The sequence below is a fragment of the Saccopteryx leptura genome, chromosome 10 (assembly GCF_036850995.1).
Source record: "Saccopteryx leptura isolate mSacLep1 chromosome 10, mSacLep1_pri_phased_curated, whole genome shotgun sequence".
Lineage (NCBI taxonomy): Eukaryota > Metazoa > Chordata > Mammalia > Chiroptera > Emballonuridae > Saccopteryx > Saccopteryx leptura.
In genome coordinates, this window is record NC_089512.1 from 45,129,083 (window position 1) to 45,146,160 (window position 17,078).

At 38.3% G+C, this 17,078-nt stretch overlaps 1 protein-coding gene across 2 annotated transcripts in view; it reads left to right on the forward strand.

Moving 5' to 3' along the window:
* Positions 1–17,078, forward strand: part of RASA2 (RAS p21 protein activator 2) — a 149,896-nt gene that overhangs the window by 32,450 nt on the left and 100,368 nt on the right. For both annotated transcript variants that reach the window (XM_066350484.1, XM_066350485.1), the window contains exon 4: positions 12,011–12,105. In XM_066350484.1, coding sequence (XP_066206581.1) covers positions 12,011–12,105 — 95 coding nt within the window. The remainder of the gene's footprint in view (positions 1–12,010; positions 12,106–17,078) is intronic.

A 17,078-nucleotide genomic window follows, 5' to 3' on the forward strand; every position in this document is an offset into this window, starting at 1 on the left:
TTTGAGTCTTTTGATTGCTAAGGAAAAGACAGTTTACTGACATTTTTAGGTGTCTTTCTTCTGACTTCTATACCTCTCTATACATACTGTCTTTCTAGCAAACCCTTAATTATAGATTACCCCAGAGATTCCATCCTTAATTCAATCAAACAAACATTTATAAACACTTCTATATGGCATGCAATGGATGGGTATGTTAAATGAGTAACACTCAGTACCCTTCCAGGCTATCAGAGGAAGATTGTACTCTAGTACTAATATAATAAGGTGTGTGCTGGAGGTGTGAACAAAGTACTTGGGATCATAAATGGGAGAACAGTTAATTTTGTTTGGTGGAAGATTAACAGACTATTTAGGAAGACATTTCAAGGTAATAGGGATTGGCAGAAGCAGAGGAGAAAAGTTGAATCTTGTTTGTGGAGTATTTGCTGGAGTAATATAAATTAGGAGGATGGTAGAAGGTAAAGTTGGGAATATAAATTGGAGTCAAGTTGTGATGGACCCTAAAAGCCATGCTAAGGGATTTGGACTTTATTCTGTAGACAGTAGTGTTGGACCTCTTAAGAATGAGAAACCTTTTAAAAATTACATAAAACTGTATATGCATCAATACTTTTATAGTTTAACAACTTCCAACAGCAGTAACTTTCAAACTATGAACTCAGTGTCCATTGATAGTATTTAATATCTATATATTATATATCTATAAATACATATTTAAAGTATTATACCGTGTTTCCCCAAAAATAGGACAGTGTCTTATATTAGTTTTTGCTCCTAAAGACGTGCTAGGTCTTACTCTGAGGGGAGGTCTTATATTTCTAAGCTTGAAAAAAATTGCACTAGGTCTTATTTTCAGGGAAACAGGGTATGTATTTATATAACTACTGTATTTCCCCATGTATAAGAAACACCCTTTTTCAAAAAATTTTGGGTCTAAAAACTAGGTGCGTCTTATACAGTGGTTGTAGATTTTTTTACTTGCATTTCCCGCTTTTTCCCACGGATAAGGAGTTGTGTGAATTTTATGATGAATAAAATGAGTTCAATAACTTTATGTAATACTTTTTTTCCCAAATGTATTACATATGTGCCTTATACGTGGGAGCATCTTATACATGGGGAAATATGGTATATATACATGCATTTAAAAAAATATATAAACACATACTTTATTTTTATTTATTTTTCATATTTTTAGAAATTAATGGGATAACATTGATCAGTTAGAGTATATAGGTTTCAGGTAAACATTTTTATGGCATTTGAACTGTTGATTGCATTGTATGCCCATCACCCAAAGTCAAATCATTTTTTTGTCACCGTATATTTATCCCTCTGTACTCCCCTGCCCCAACCCCCTCCCCCTGGTAATCACTTTACTTTTATCTATGTCCATGAGTCTCAGTTTTATATCTCACCTATATGTGAAATCCTATAGTTCTTAGGTTTTTCTGATTTACTTACTTCACTCAGTATAATGTTCTCAAGGTTAATCCATGTTGTCATAAATGGTAATATGTCATCATTTCTTATGGCTGAGTAGTATTCCATTGTATGTATGTACCATATCTTCTTTATCCAGTCCTCTATTGAGGGACACTGGTTATTTCCATGTGGCTACTGTGAATAATGCTGCAATGAACATGGGCGTGCATATGTCTTTGCATACCAGTGTTTTTGAGCTTTTTGGGTAGATACCCAGTAGAGGGATTGCTGGGTCACATGTTAATTCTATTCTTAATTTTTTGAGAAACTACCATACTGTGTTCCATAATGGCTGTACCAGTTTACATTCTCACCAGCAGTGAATGAGAGTTCCTTTTTTTCCACAGCTTCTCTTAACACTTTAAACATATACTTTAAATATGTAATCTATAGTTTATAGTTTAGAATAGAGAGAGTTAGAGGCAGGGAGACCAACCTGGAGGCTATTACCAAATGAGATGGATAGGGTGATGGCAATGGAAATGCAAATGAAGGACTGTACTTCACAGGAGTAGCTTCAAATAGGATTTAGGGACTAAGAGGACAAATAAAATGTGAGAAGGGAAAGAGTTTAAAATGTTAGGCCTAACCTGTGGTGGTGCAGTGAATAATTCGTCAATCTGGACTGCTGAGGTCATCAGTTCAAAACCCTAGGCTGGCCAGGTCAAGGCACATATGGGAGTTGATGTTTCCTGCTCTTCCCCCCTTCTCTTTATCTCTCTCTCTCTCTCTCTCTCTCTCTCTCTCTCTCTCTCTCTCCTCTTTCTCTAAAAATGAATAAATAAATAAAAAATTTTAATGGTAGTATGGCTGTCATTACTGATAGAAGGAACACAGCAGGAGCATTCAGGTTTGAGTGAGGGATGGGAAGGGGATAGGATGACTTTTGTTTCAAACAAGTTAAATTTATATTACTACCTGTATGGAACATCTTTGGCTGACTGTTGGGGATGCAGATCTGAAGCTTAGAAAAAAGAACTGGAGATGTGGACTTGAGAGTCGTTCACATTAAGTGATACTTGAAGCCTCTGCTGGAATGAATGAAAAATTTCCAGAAGATAAGGAGTGTATTGCCGGGAAAATGAGGCTTCAGTGAAGATTGATAAGGTGTATCAGGAAGGTAGAAAGAGATAAGAGAGATGAATATCATCACTAAAGGCAAGATCTTTTAATGTCAAAAACTAGGGAGAGGTAGAGTGGATGAGGATTGGGTAGAGGCTGTTGGTGATTATTAGAGACCTTTGAGAAATTATGTATCTTTGACTATCATGTCTTAAGAAAAAATTTTGTAATTTTCATTGTCTGTTTTACATGTAACATTATAGTTATCATATAGTATTGCTTGAAAAGGTCTTTAGTCAAGGTTTTTTCTTCTTTTCCAAGTGAGAGGAAGGTAGCTAGGGAGACATACTCCCTCATGTGCCTTGACTGGGATCCACCTGGCAATCCCTGTCTGTGGCCAATGCTCTGCCCATCTGGGACCATGCTGGCAACCGAGCTATTTTTAGCACCTAAGATGGAGGCACCAGGGGGCCATCCTCAGCACCCAGGGCTGGGGCACCCAAACCAATCGAGCCATGGCTGCCAGAGAGGAAGGGGGGGGGGGGAAGAGTGGAGAAGTGGATGGTTGCTTCTCCTCTGTGCCCGACTGGGAATTGAACCTGGGACATCCACACGTTGGTCAGGTCCACACTCGACCACTGAGCCAACCGGCCAGGGTCTAGTTGAGGTTTATAAGTATGATTTCCAAACATTGCCTTTGTTTTGTTTTATTGTGTGTTTTCTTTTTTTGTTTTTTCCATTGATTTGAAAGAGAGAGAGGAAGGGGGGAAAGAAGGGGGAGAGAGGGGAGTAAGGGAAAGAGAGGGAAAAACATTGACTTGTTTCACTTAGTTCCATTTATTTAGTTGTTCACTCATTGATTGCTTTATGAGCCCTGACCAGGGATTGAATCCCTGTTCTTGGCTTACAAGAATGATGCTCTATGCATTAAACCACCCAGCCAGGGCCTTCTTTGTGTGTTTTCAGAGTAAAAATCAATTTTTAAAAAAAAATGAAATAATTTTAAGTAAAAATCAGTTGTTTGTGGATTGTTATAAGAAAACCATGTCTAGGTGTGAGAACTTTCTCCAAATGTTTATTCTTATTAATAGATAAAATTTATGTATTTAGTGGGAATTTTTTCATTTACAGATAGGAATTATTCTTAAAGTAAACATAATACATATGCACCCTTTAATTTAAAGCTGAAAAATGGTCTTGTTGTTCTCACATTTATACTTTTGTAGTTTAATATATTTTCTGTTGTCATTAACTCATAAAGGTGGGTGGTTTTTTGTTTTTGTTTTTAAATTTTGAGCTACTGGAAATTAAGTTCCCTCAATTATTTTATAACTGAGCTACTCAGTTGTAGATTAAATAGTGCCATTTCCATTTTCTGGAAATGAAATTTAGCTAGAGATATGAGAATGTGTACTGGTCAAATATAACTAAAAGCTTCTTTGTTCTTTCTTTTTAATTATGTAAATGATATATGGATATTTTTCTTTTTGTAAAAAAAGATAATTATAGTATTATAGATAATCCTAATTAATTTTGACCACTGACCCCACCCCACTCCTAATCCCTATAGCAGAAGCAATAACTATTACTTTTCATATTAGGCATTTTATTTGCCAGGAATAGGTAGTGTAAAAGATTGATTAGGGATTAATTAAAAACTTGAGACTTAGGAACCATTTTACAAAAAGAAAGGAAATTATAAAATTGAGGCTTTAAAAATGTAATATAAGGTATAGTGTCTTCTCTTAAAAATTGAGAAAAAGGCCCTGGCCGGTTGGCTCAGCGGTAGAGCGTCGGCCTAGCGTGCGGAGGACCCGGGTTCGATTCCCGGCCAGGGCACACAGGAGAAGCGCCCATTTGCTTCTCCACCCCTCCTCCGCGCTTTCCTCTCTGTCTCTCTCTTCCCCTCCCGCAGCCAAGGCTCCATTGGAGCAAAGATGGCCCGGGCGCTGGGGATGGCTCTGTGGCCTCTGCCTCAGGCGCTAGAGTGGCTCTGGTCGCAACATGGCGACGCCCAGGATGGGCAGAGCATCGCCCCCTGGTGGGCAGAGCGTCGCCCCTGGTGGGCGTGCCGGGTGGATCCCGGTCGGGCGCATGCGGGAGTCTCTCCCCGTTTCCAGCTTCAGAGAAATGAAAAAAAAAAAAAAAAAAAAAAAAAAAAAATTGAGAAAAAGACAAAAACTATATAAGAATATATTTTCATTTCCAGTGAAGATCCTAGTATTAAAATTAAAACATATATTTTACTTTTTACCTCCTAATATGTATTTTTTAATTGATTTTTTTGAGAGGATGGGAGGGGGGAGGAGAGATCATGTAAAGCATCAGCTTATAGTTGCTTTACTTTTAGTTGTTCATTGATTGCTTCTCATACATGCCTTGACCAGGAACTCAGGCTTTTGGGCTAAAGCCAGTGACCTTGGGCTTCAAGCCGACAACCTTGGGATCATGTTGATGATCCTTTGCTCAAGCCAGCAATCCTGTGCTCAAGCTGGCAAGCTCGAGGTTTTGAGCCGGGGTCCTCAGCGTCCTGGGTCAACACTATCCACTGTGCCACTACCAGTCAAGCTCTTAATGTGTATTTTTAAAATTATTTTAGTTTTCAGAGGGCTCTAGGCTCAAATAAGTAGACTGTGGTTATGTTAATAGATTTTGGCAACAGTTTCCTTACCCCCCTGGGTTTAGAAGGATATTTGATAAGAGAGTTTTACTAGGATATCAGGGATGTGAGTTCCAGTTATGACTATCACCAACTAGCTGTATGACCTTAATCAAATCACTTTACCTTACCTTCTTTGGCCTAGTTTATCTATAAAATAAGGCTGAATTTATCATAGCTCTTTTCCAGCTCTTTGAATTGTAATTTCTGCTGGCATTTAGCTCTTAAGTCAAACCTACTGTTTAAAATTTGCCTAAGCCTACATTTTGGTATCTGTTTGCATAGGTACTGTATTAGTTATCTATTGCTACTTCCTACATAACAGATCACTTCAATACTTAGTGGTTTAATACAGCAACATATATTTGTTTATGATCCTTGAGTTTGTCAATTCGGGCAAAGCCAAACTGGGTGGTTCTTCTGCTGGTCTAACCTAGGGTCACTAATATACATTAACCTGAGAGATTGTCTGGGCTGAACTGTCTGACTTATTTCTGATGTCTAGTGCTGGCTATTATCGAGGTCTTCCTCTCTGCTTGGTGTCAGGGCTCCAAGAGGGTAAATGCCACTGCACAGGTTCTTATTAAGCCTCTACTTGTATCACATTTGCTGATATCCCTTTGGCAGCAAAAGCAAGTAACGTGGCCAAACCCAGAGTCTGTGCTGGAGGGGACTACACAGTGGCATACACCAAAGAGACTGTTAATATACCAGTCTACCATGGAGACCAAAGCATATCCACCTAAACCCCACACACTGAGACATTGAAATACTGTCATTAATTGAATTGCTGTTACTATCTACCAGAATTTGTTCAATCTCTGGTCCTAATTTCATCTTGTCACTACTCTTTTCTACTCTTTCTCCTAATGTCCAACTAGGAATGGGACTGTTGAGATTTTGCCAGTTAGTGATCTGTATCAGGATGGAAATTCTAAGGATATGTTATGTCTAAAAATGGGACCCAATATAACACAGTATTTATAGATAGCTAAGAATACTTTTTTTTACTTAGAGACCAAAAAAAAAAAAAAAAAAAGGTTTTTTTGCCCATAGTTCCTTCATTGCTTTTTGTGTTTCCTCTCCTTGTCTTATTTTAAGGAACTAATACAGCCTCTGGGGTGTGTGCATGTGTTTGTGTTTGGTCTAAGCTCTTTCTGTCTATGAGTTTGTTAGGACAGTAAGGAAATAAAATATTACCTTTAATAATATTGGTAGGTTGTTTCTGGGTGACATTTTTTTTTTTGAGGTTGGTGATTTTATAGCTAGTGAAGTAATGAGTTTCAACTTTGTTTAAAACGGTAAACTAAAACAATCTTTGGGACTATTAGAGGCACAGAACAAGTTTTTAATATCATTAGAGCTAAAAGTTGTTTCTAATACAAAGGAGGCAAAGGTAGTATTTACTTATAAAATAGTCTAAGATCACATAGTTAACAAGTAACAGAATTGACACCATGCTACTAAATGAAGGTTCATGTTGAAAGGAACATGGACAGGCGTACCTTGGTTTTGAAATCTGCCTTAGCACTTGTTATTGGGCAGGTTTTTAAATATCATTAAACTTGCCCCATCAGTAAGATGGTGATTATACTCTCTACACCCGAGATTGTTATGAAGATTAAACAGAAAATATGTAAGAATGTCTACTATCTGGTGAATGTTCAATAAATGCTGGGTTTTCTTTCAGCTTAGTGTTCTTTCCACTGTATCAGGCTGCCTACCTTTTACAATCAATAATTGCTATCTAACCCAAGTTAGCTAAGGGTAGCTCAAAACAACAAGTAAGAATGTTGGGTGGGGGGAGGGGGGGTTGGCCTTAACTTGTATTTCAGAAACTTGTCCTTCCCATATCTGTTCCTCTCCTGTCCCTCTTCCATATTCCCTTGCCCTTTAACCTCCCACCTTTCTCTCATTCTTTGATTGATTCATTCTTTCTCTTTCCCTCCCTCCACCCTTTTGCCCTCTTTCTACCCTGTTTTATTCCCTCAGACTGATGACTTTTTTATGTTATATTGTCTATTGATGTGCTGAACATGTTGCAGGTATCCTAATACCTAATGATTTCAAATATTTTATTTTCCTCTGTAACTGATATAAGTTTCCCTGACTTCTTGGGATCATGTACTCTTCCCTGCTTCTTCAGGTTGACTAGTCTCATGCAACTAAATCTTTATGTTTCAGAAACAGACATCTAAAAAGGAATTTGATAAGAATAAGAACAGGCAATAAAATTGCAGTTTTTTTCTCAACAAGACAGGTAATAACAAGTGTTGGAGAGGCTGTGGAGAAAAAGGAACCCTCATTCACTGTTGGTGGGAATGTAAATTAGTACAACTATTATGGAAGAAAGTATGGTGGTTCGTCAAAAAATTAATAGAACTACCATATGACCCAGCAATCCCTCTACTGGCTATATACCCCCAAAACTCAAAAGCATTGGTATGTAAAGACACATGCACATCCATGTTTATTGCAGCATTGTTCACAGTGGTCAAGACATGGAAACAATGAAAGTGTCCCTCAATAGAGGATTGGATAAAGAAGATGTGGTATACATATACTATGGAATACTATTCAGCCATAAGAAATAATGACATAAAATCATTTACGACAACATGGATGGACCTTGATAACATTATACTGAGTGAAATAAGTAAATCAGAAAATCTAAGAATTGTATGATTCTATACATAGGGGGAACACAAAATTGAGACTCATGGACATGGACAAGAGTGTGGTGGTTACCAGGGGGAGGGGAAAGGAGGAGAGGGTGGGGGTAGAGAGAGAGGAGGGGCACAAAGAAAACCAAATAGAAAATGACGAAGACAGTTTCACTTTGAGTGATGGGTATATAACATAATCATATGTCAAAATGATCTGGAGATGTTTTCTCTGAACCTATGTAATTTAGTTGATCAATGTCACCCCATTAAAATTGTCTAAATAAAATAAAAAAAATTTTTGCAAGTTTTTCTTAATTTATGAATGGCTTATTTATGCAGCTCATTAGAGAAGGGTTTCCTTCTCAGAAGACAAGATCCATTCAACTTTTTTATGACAGTGAATACACAGGATCCTCAGGTTACGCCAGTTTACGCCAGTCTCAACATACAATGTTTCGAGTTTATGATGCTCACTCCCATAAAAACCTAAAAAAAATTGAGATGGGACTGTTTTGGCTTAGGCCGTTAGTGTTGTACTTATGGACTACGTGGGCAAACTAGTTTGGTTGCACACAGCGGAAGACTGCACAGTAACGCAGTATATGAGTGATGGAATTGGTGTCCCCCAGTACACTTACCTGTGCCATTTGGACTGTTAGAAGCACAAGTGTTCTATTTGTGTTAGGCTAGGGTTTTGACTTACACCAAAATTCGAGTTGCATCACTGTCACAGGAATGGAACTGTGTCGTAACCTGAGGTCCCCCTGTACCATGGATACAGAAGATAATGCGGTAGGAGGAAGAGGGCACTGGTTTCTGGGAATTTTTTTTTTTTACCTGTGAACTAAGAGAGGATTCTCTTTTAGTAAGAAAAGGTTTATTTCCAGTGATCTAGAGTTGCAGGTTATAATTAGAACAGCTAGATTCCTACTGTAGTTTTTAGATACATTATTGGTTAAGTAGAGTTTGGTTAAGGGAGTCTGGAAATCAAATCACCATTTAAAACACAGTGCTATTGTGATTATTTGTTGAATGAGTGAATTAGTTAAATCAATAAATTTCTAAAAAAACTTTTTAAAAATCCTATTTTTAAGTTGGGGGAGTTTGCTTTAGTGATGCTTGCATATAGTATACATACATACATATGTACATCTGCATACAGATTCATAAAGTATTTATAAAACTAAAAATCTTGAAAATTGTAGATAGGGGTCTTAATCAGAAGTATACCAGCTAGTTTCTGGATGGATAAACGTTCTTAAAATTATATGCCAGATAATATCTCTGCATTTTTTCTGGGGAGAGGACACAAAAGATATATAGATACTGAGATTCTTAAAGCAGGAATTGAGTGGTTCTCAAAATATAAGAACTTGAGCTATAGGCCCTGGCCGGTTGGCTCAGCGGTAGAGCGTCGGCCTGGCGTGCGGGGGACCCAGGTTCGATTCCCGGCCAGGGCACATAGGAGAAGCGCCCATTTGCTTCTCCACCCCTCCCCCACTTCCTTCCTCTCTGTCTCTCTCTTCCCCTCCTGCAGCCAAGGCTCCATTGGAGCAAAGATGGCCCGGGCGCTGGGGATGGCTCCTTGGCCTCTGCCCCAGGCGCTAGAGTGGCTCTGGTTGCGGCAGAGCGACGCCCGGGAGGGGCAGAGCATCGCCCCCTGGTGGGCAGAGCGTCGCCCATGGTGGGCGTGCCGGGTGGATCCCGGTCGGGCGCATGCGGGAGTCTGTCTGACTGTCTCTCCCCGTTTCCAGCTTCAGAAAAAAAAAAAAAAAAAAAGAGAACTTGAGCTATAGGAGGTATAGATCTATGTCTGTAAATATTTGTACATACATACGTTTCAAACTGTTATACATTGCCTTAATGTTTATATCTGGTGTGAAATTCATGGTAAGTGGAACCACTCTATATAGAGTTGTGATGATCTTAGTCTTTTGTGATAAGTAATATTGAATACTTTATCATACTTCTATATCCTAAGCAGTTCTTGGTATTAATATTGACTTACCAGGAATTTGATACAATCAGTAGGTAAAACATATCAAGAGATTTGTATGATTTGGCTGTTAACCTAAATTATTTCAGCAGCATAAAAAATATTTAGGTGCTTCAGTTAGTGCTTAAATTGTATACTTAACTTGTAATCTGTATATTTGGTCCTGAAAAAATTTCTTTTTCCTCATTAATTTGTGTCTTAAATTTAACCCCCCAAAAGACAAATATATTTTTTTCCTGGTGCTATTTCCTGTAAGATTTGAATGAATTATAAATGCTGTTATTATTATTTTTTTTTTCATTTTTCTGAAGCTGGAAACAGGGAGAGACAGTCAGACAGACTCCCGCATGCGCCCGACCGGGATCCACCTGGCACGCCCACCAGGGGGCGATGCTCTGCCCATCCTGGGCGTCGCCATGTTGCGACCAGAGCCACTCTAGCGCCTGAGGCAGAGGCCACAGAGCCATCCCCAGCGTCCGGGCCATCTTTGCTCCAATGGAGCCTTGGCTGCGGGAGGGGAAGAGAGAGACAGAGAGGAAAGCGTGGCGGAGGGGTAGAGAAGCAAATGGGCGCTTCTCCTGTGTGCCCTGGCCGGGACCCGAACCCGGGTCCTCCGCACGCTAGGCCGACGCTCTACCGCTGAGCCAACTGGCCAGGGCATAAATGCTGTTATTTACATGAAGATTTTGCCCTTCACATTAGGTTTTATCCAATATATTTAAAAGAAAGTTGGAAAGATTCATGTTGTTGTGAGGGCTATTTATTAATTTTAAGATTAATATATTAATAATAAAGCTGAATTTTCAATAGTTCTCTTGGTTGTATATTAATACAGTTGCCAACCTAATGAAAACAAAAGTGGCTATGTATTTTAATATTTTTCCTAAAATTATATATATAAACATATATAGGTAGTCATTGTAGTTTGAGTTCCAGTCAGACTAGGAAGATAAGCTTATTGAAAATTTTAATCTGTTTAAAAAATTTTAATAACAGCTTTATTGAGATATAATTTACATACCATAAAACTCACCCTATTAAAATACAGTGTTTTTATACACCCTATAAAAACAGTACAGTGGTTTTTAGTATATTCAGAGTTGTGCAGCCATCACCATGATCTAATTCCAGAATAAAATTTTTTTTTCCAGAATAAAATTTTAAAGAATTTTACTGTTTGTTTTCCTGTCATGCCTCTCCTTTTCACTTCATACACAAAACCTGACACACTGTTCTCTAAGTTTTCAAATGTTGAACTAAAAGGGCAAGATACATCATAAGTGAAAGATACCCTTGAAGTATAATTAGGACACTTAAAATGAAAATTCTTATTTGATAAAATAAAGTGAACTGTTTTTGACTTTTAATGTATATCTTTTGTTGAAGTTTTTGTATAGAATTTTTGCATAAATTGTCAGTCATATGCAAAACTATGTCTGCTTCTTAAAACTTGAATTGAGGAAGGAAATGCTTTGTACCAACATGGCAAATACATCATTATAATAAGAACATGTCTGTTTCTTCCTCTCTGTACTACTTTATTTGTTGTACTATATCTTTTCCTGAGAGGTAGAAACTCTTTAAAGAGCTGTCTTGATTTTTTTTTGTATGTATTAAAGCAGTATAAGCAATGTTTGCAGTGTCTTAATAAAAACAAACTTTTAATAAAATTATTGCTGTAATCTTCCATAATTTTCAATATTGTTAGTGTTATTATATGATGTTTTGATTTTTCTCTTAATTGGGACTTAAAACTCATTAAATGCAGGTATAAAACATCTTTTATTCATAGTATTCAAGAATTTGAAGGATTAGTTTGCACTGTTGTTGTACTTTGCTTTTTATACTGATTGTACTCGGGGTGAAAACCTGAATCTGAATAGGTAGTAAAAAATGCAGTTGCATGTAAACACAACTGAGTTTTTGTGTAATCTCCTGATTCAAAATGACCCAGAGAAGGGCCTACCACAGAGCAAGGGGAATTAGCACTTATTCTTTAGAATATAGAAAAATATTTTATAAAAATTTTTTTATGTCAGTAGATATGAATTATTTTTGTTTTATACGAACTATTAGATATTAACAGTGCTAAGAATTACACAACATGTTTCCTCATATTGTTTTACTTATTTCCTATAGGAAAAGTAGCCATCAAAAAAGAAGACTTGTGTAACCACAGTGGTAAAGAAACTTGGTTTTCACTGCAGCCTGTTGACTCCAATTCAGAGGTTCAGGTAAATATTAAGACCTAAGTGATATAGGAGATTGTCACACACAGAAAATGAATGAGAAACAAACTATATCAGTTCATAGACAAAGAGTTTATTATACCTTATTTTAAATTTTGACACTAAATATTGAATACCTTTGGGTAATACATAGCTGGAAGGAAATGCCTCACCTGATGAATTCAAGAATAACACATGCGTGTAGGTTTGGGGAAGTTTATTAGGGGGACATTTTTTCTTGTTCTTTTTTTTTTTCAGTCACAGTAGCAAATTATTAAAGTATTTTTAAAAGGAGAAAAAGTTTTAAAAGGAAAAAAATGTTTTATTAACTCTAACTCTGAAGATAGTCCCTAGATGTCTGTGATTTCATCTCTTCTGACCAGGATGCTTTACTTACTCTCTAGTGAACTCAACTTAAAAAAATACTATTTATTCAAACCATGCTTGACCTCACCATACAGTACCTTTATTCTCATACCCTTAAAAGGGGATCGTTACTCTTTTTAAAGCTCTCTCTTCTCTTGTCAAAATAAGGGGTCTGTGTGTGAGGTATCTTAACTTTCTGTTTGTTTCTGAAAAATCTGAGTTTCTCTTAGAAGTTGTTATATCTATCTAAAAGGAATGCTTTCCTTATAACCCTATTTATTTATAAAATATGCTAAGGATTGTGAAACCATTTCCCAAAGGCATAATTGCAAGCAGAATTTTTCCTCTCTAAAAGAAGCTATAATTTGCTACTGTGACTCAAACAGAAGTTTAAGACAAGAAAAAGTGCTATGCACACACCCACAGATATTTGCAAATAAAGTACATGTCTCTATTTCCTTATAACCTCTCAAGTATTCTCTTTGATTAAATTCTCAAAATAATTGAGTATCGGTATACTAAAACCTCTTAAGTACAAAATATAATTAAAACTTTTCTTGTTTTATCTACCCTATTTTAATGTTCTTTTCTTTCCAGTTGACAATAACTGTTATTCAGATCCCAATTATACAGTATGGTAAATGATCCAGGTGAGAGGCAATGTGGTGAAGTGGAAAGAGTTTTAAACTAGAAGTCAGAAAATGTAGGTCCTAATTTTCATATTGTAGTTACTTTACTGACCTTGAATTTTATTTCTATAAAATGGAAATAAAAGTTGCCATGTTGAGGCCCTGGCCAGTTGGCTCAGCGGTAGAGCATCGGCCGGGTGTGTGGAAGTCCTGACTTGGATTCCCGGTCAGGGCACGTAGGAGAAGCGCCCATCTGCTTTTCCACCCTTCCCTCTCTCCTTTCTCTCTCTCTCTTCCCCTCTCGTAGACAAGGCTCCATTGGAGCAAAGTTAGCTGGGGCTCTGAGGATGGCTCCATGGCCTCCACCTCAGGCGCTGGAATGGCTCTGATTGCAGCAGAGCAACAACCCAGAAGGGCTGAGCATTGCCCCCTGGTGGGCATGCCGGGTGGATCCCGGTTGGGCGCATGCGGGAGTCTGTCTGTCTGCCTCCCCCTCCCCTTCTCAATTCGGAAAAATACCAAAAAAAGAAAAGTTGCCATGTTGACTCATATGAGACTTAAGTGAAATACTCTTACAAGTATTTTGAAAACTGTTACATGCTATTCAAGTGTGAAATGTCTGTTTACCAACCGTTGATCAGGTGGCCAGTTCCCTAATATGCCTTTATGAAAAGGCAGATATGAATGTTTTAAATTAAAATATCAGTTTTTACTTTTAATAGTTTTAACAAAAAGCAAGATAAGAGTAGGCTTTGAAAATTTGGTTAAAGTGGCACAGTGGATAGAGTATTGATCTGGGATGCTGAGGTCCCAGGTTCAAAACCCCAAGTCACCAGCTTGAATGCAGGATCGCTGGCTTGAGTGTGTGATCATAGACATGACCCCATGGTCTCTGGCTTGAGCTTAAGGGTTGCTGGCTTGAAGCTCAAGGTCACCAGCTTGAGCATGGGATTATCATCATGATCCCATGGTTACTGGCTTGAGCCCAAAGTTGCTGGCTTGAGCAAGAGGTCAATAGCTAGGCTTAAGCCTGCTAGTCAAGGTACATATGAGAAGCAATCAGTGAAGAACTAAAGTGATACAACTACAAGTTGATGCTTCTCATCTGTCTGCCTTCTTGTCTCTCTCCCTCTCTTGTTCTCTCTCGAGAAAGAGAGAGAGAAAGAAAAAGAATTTGGTTAAAAATGAAATTTGAGGGTTATTTTAAGATGTAATTTATTAAAATCCATTCTTCTTCTTCTTTAGTGAAGTTACTAAAGGATTTAAGGTCCCTAACTCTCAAAAACTAAAAATTGTAGAAATTCTAGAATATTCTTTATACAATTCCTGGAATGGTATGAGAAATTAGTACTGGATAATAGGTTTTGTTTTTTTTTTTTAACAGAGACAGAGAGAGGGATCGATAGGGACACACAGACAGGAACGGAGAGAGATGAGAAGCATCAATCATTAGTTTTTCGTTGAGACATCTTAGTTGTTCATTGATTGCTTTCTCATATGTGCCTTGACTGTGGGCCTTCAGCAGACCAAGTAACCCCTTGCTCGAGTCAGTGACCTTGGGTCCAAGCTGGTGAGCTTTTGCTCAAACCAGATGAGCCCACGCTCAAACTGGCGACCTTGGGGTCTCGAACCTGGGTCCTCCGCATCCCAGTCTGACGCTTTATCCACTGCGTCGCCTGGTCAGGCGATAATAGGCTTTTATTAGATGGCAATTATAAAACTCATTTCTGAAATATGAAAATTCTGGAAACAGCATTTAACTGTTAGATATAATATCAATATTTTTTATTTGCTACAAATTATTTTCATGAGTTATTACCTTTCAGCCCTTTTTTCTTAAATGTTAGTAAAATTTATTCACTATTAAAAATAAAATTTGGAAGGAAGAGTATTTTAGGGGGTGGAAAGAATGCACCACCCTTTTCAGGTTAATATGATGTCATTGGGAATATTATTATTTGGCCCCAAAACTGATCTAGGGATACTAAATTAATTTTGTGAGTCTAGAAAACATAGAAAAGCAGTGTATGATCCATACAAATCCTATTTTTTAATAAATTTGTTCATTTGCATAACTCAGAATTTTTACAAAAATGTCATGGAAATGAAAGCTGGTAATGGAGCCATAGGAAAAAGCTGTAAGACAGAATTCAGCAGGAATTTCATCTAACAGTTGCTATTAGTAGTCCTAACAGTCTATACCAAGCATGGTACTAAGTAAGTCCTTAATATACATTATCTCATTTAATCTTCAAAGTAGTGTTTGAAGATCCATGGAAAATGGATTCATAGAGGTTAAATACTGTCTCCAAAATCACAGCACTATTAAGTGATGGAGCCGTGATTACAATAGAGATCTACTTTATGATTCCAAAACCCTTAACCATAGTGCTTTACTGCCTTTTGCTGTTCTTTATTATTGGCCATAACAGGCTTCAACAGAGATTATTAGGAGGATCTCTTTAGGGAACATGTGACTGTTAGGAACAGAAGCCTACTTAAGTAAGTTCAAAGAAAATGGAAGGGGCATTAGAAAGTTCCTAGGGAACTTTTTGGAGTATAATTACAGGAACTTCAATTGGGCCAGTAAGAGCTAGAAAGTTGTCAGGCATTTATGGAGGAGCTACATCTTAAGTGGAAGTCAGGTTCTTGCAATAATAGACTAGAGACAGTTCAAATTATTTTTGAAAGACTAATTTCTCATAAAGTATCCTTAAAATATTGGATAGTTGGTTTGTTTTTGGTTGACCACTACATAAAACAGCTGGGGTCATGTTGAAGTTAAAATATATACTATACATATATCTTTAAACTTCCACTCAGTGAGCAGTGGATAAGCAAGAGACTCATGAGAACTGAGACCCATGGATTTGTTTCTCCCTGTTCTTATGCTTGCTGTGCGCTTTGAGTATAAGTGCTCACTGTTTAAATAGTATTTTTCCGGCCCTGGCTGGTTGGCTCAGCAGTAGAGCGTCGGCCTGGCGTGCGGGGGACCCAGGTTCGATTCCCGGCCAGGGCACATAGGAGAAGCGCCCATTTGCTTCTCCACCCCCCACCCCCTCCTTCCTCTCTGTCTCTCTCTTCCCCTCCCGCAGCCAAGGCTCCATTGGAGCAAAGATGGCCTGGGCGCTGGGGATGGCTCCTTGGCCTCTGCCCCAGGCGCTAGAGTGGCTCTGGTCGCAATACAGCGATGCCCCGAAGGGGCAGAGCATCGCCCCCTGGTGGGCAGAGCGTTGCCCCTGGTGGGTGTGCTGGGTGGATCCCGGTCGGGCGCATGCGGGAGTCTGTCTGACTGTCCCCATTTCCAGCTTCAGAAAAATACAAAAAAAAAAAATAGTATTTTTCCTTTCCCTTTCATTTTGTAAGGTGAATAGTTAATGTTTTCTCTCATTTTATTACCTACTCACTTTGCAAAATGAAAGGGAAAGGAAGAAACACGGTATGATGAGATTCCATTGTATTCATTGTGTATGTATGATGAAACTACATGCGTCTTCTGTTTGGAGGTTCTAGCAGGGGAGCGCAGCTACTCGACGGAAGAACAGTCCTCTCCTCTAGCGGGGAAGGTCGTCCTCTTCGACCGAGCGGGCAGCTTCAGGAGGGAAGCACATGGAGCGGTGAGGGAGGAAGGGGACACCCGCCTAGCCAGCCAGATCAGCCGAATCAACCTGGCGATCAATGGGATGACAGATATCGCAGCCAGATCGCCCTCACATCCTACATGCGTCTTCTTTTTCTCTTCATAAATACACTAAATTCTTGTTAATGGTTAAAAAACAAAAACAAAAATGGCCACACTGGCCTTTGAGAATACATGACCATGTAAGCCTCCTTACTCTCTTAAGATCTGACTCATTTCTTTGCCATAATTTAGAGACAGAATTTAGCCAAACTTGGGTCAGATGTCCACTGCAGTCTGATTTGATATGATTAGAGATGAAATCACTGCAGAGAAGTCTATTTGGAGGCTTTGGGTAGGCATGT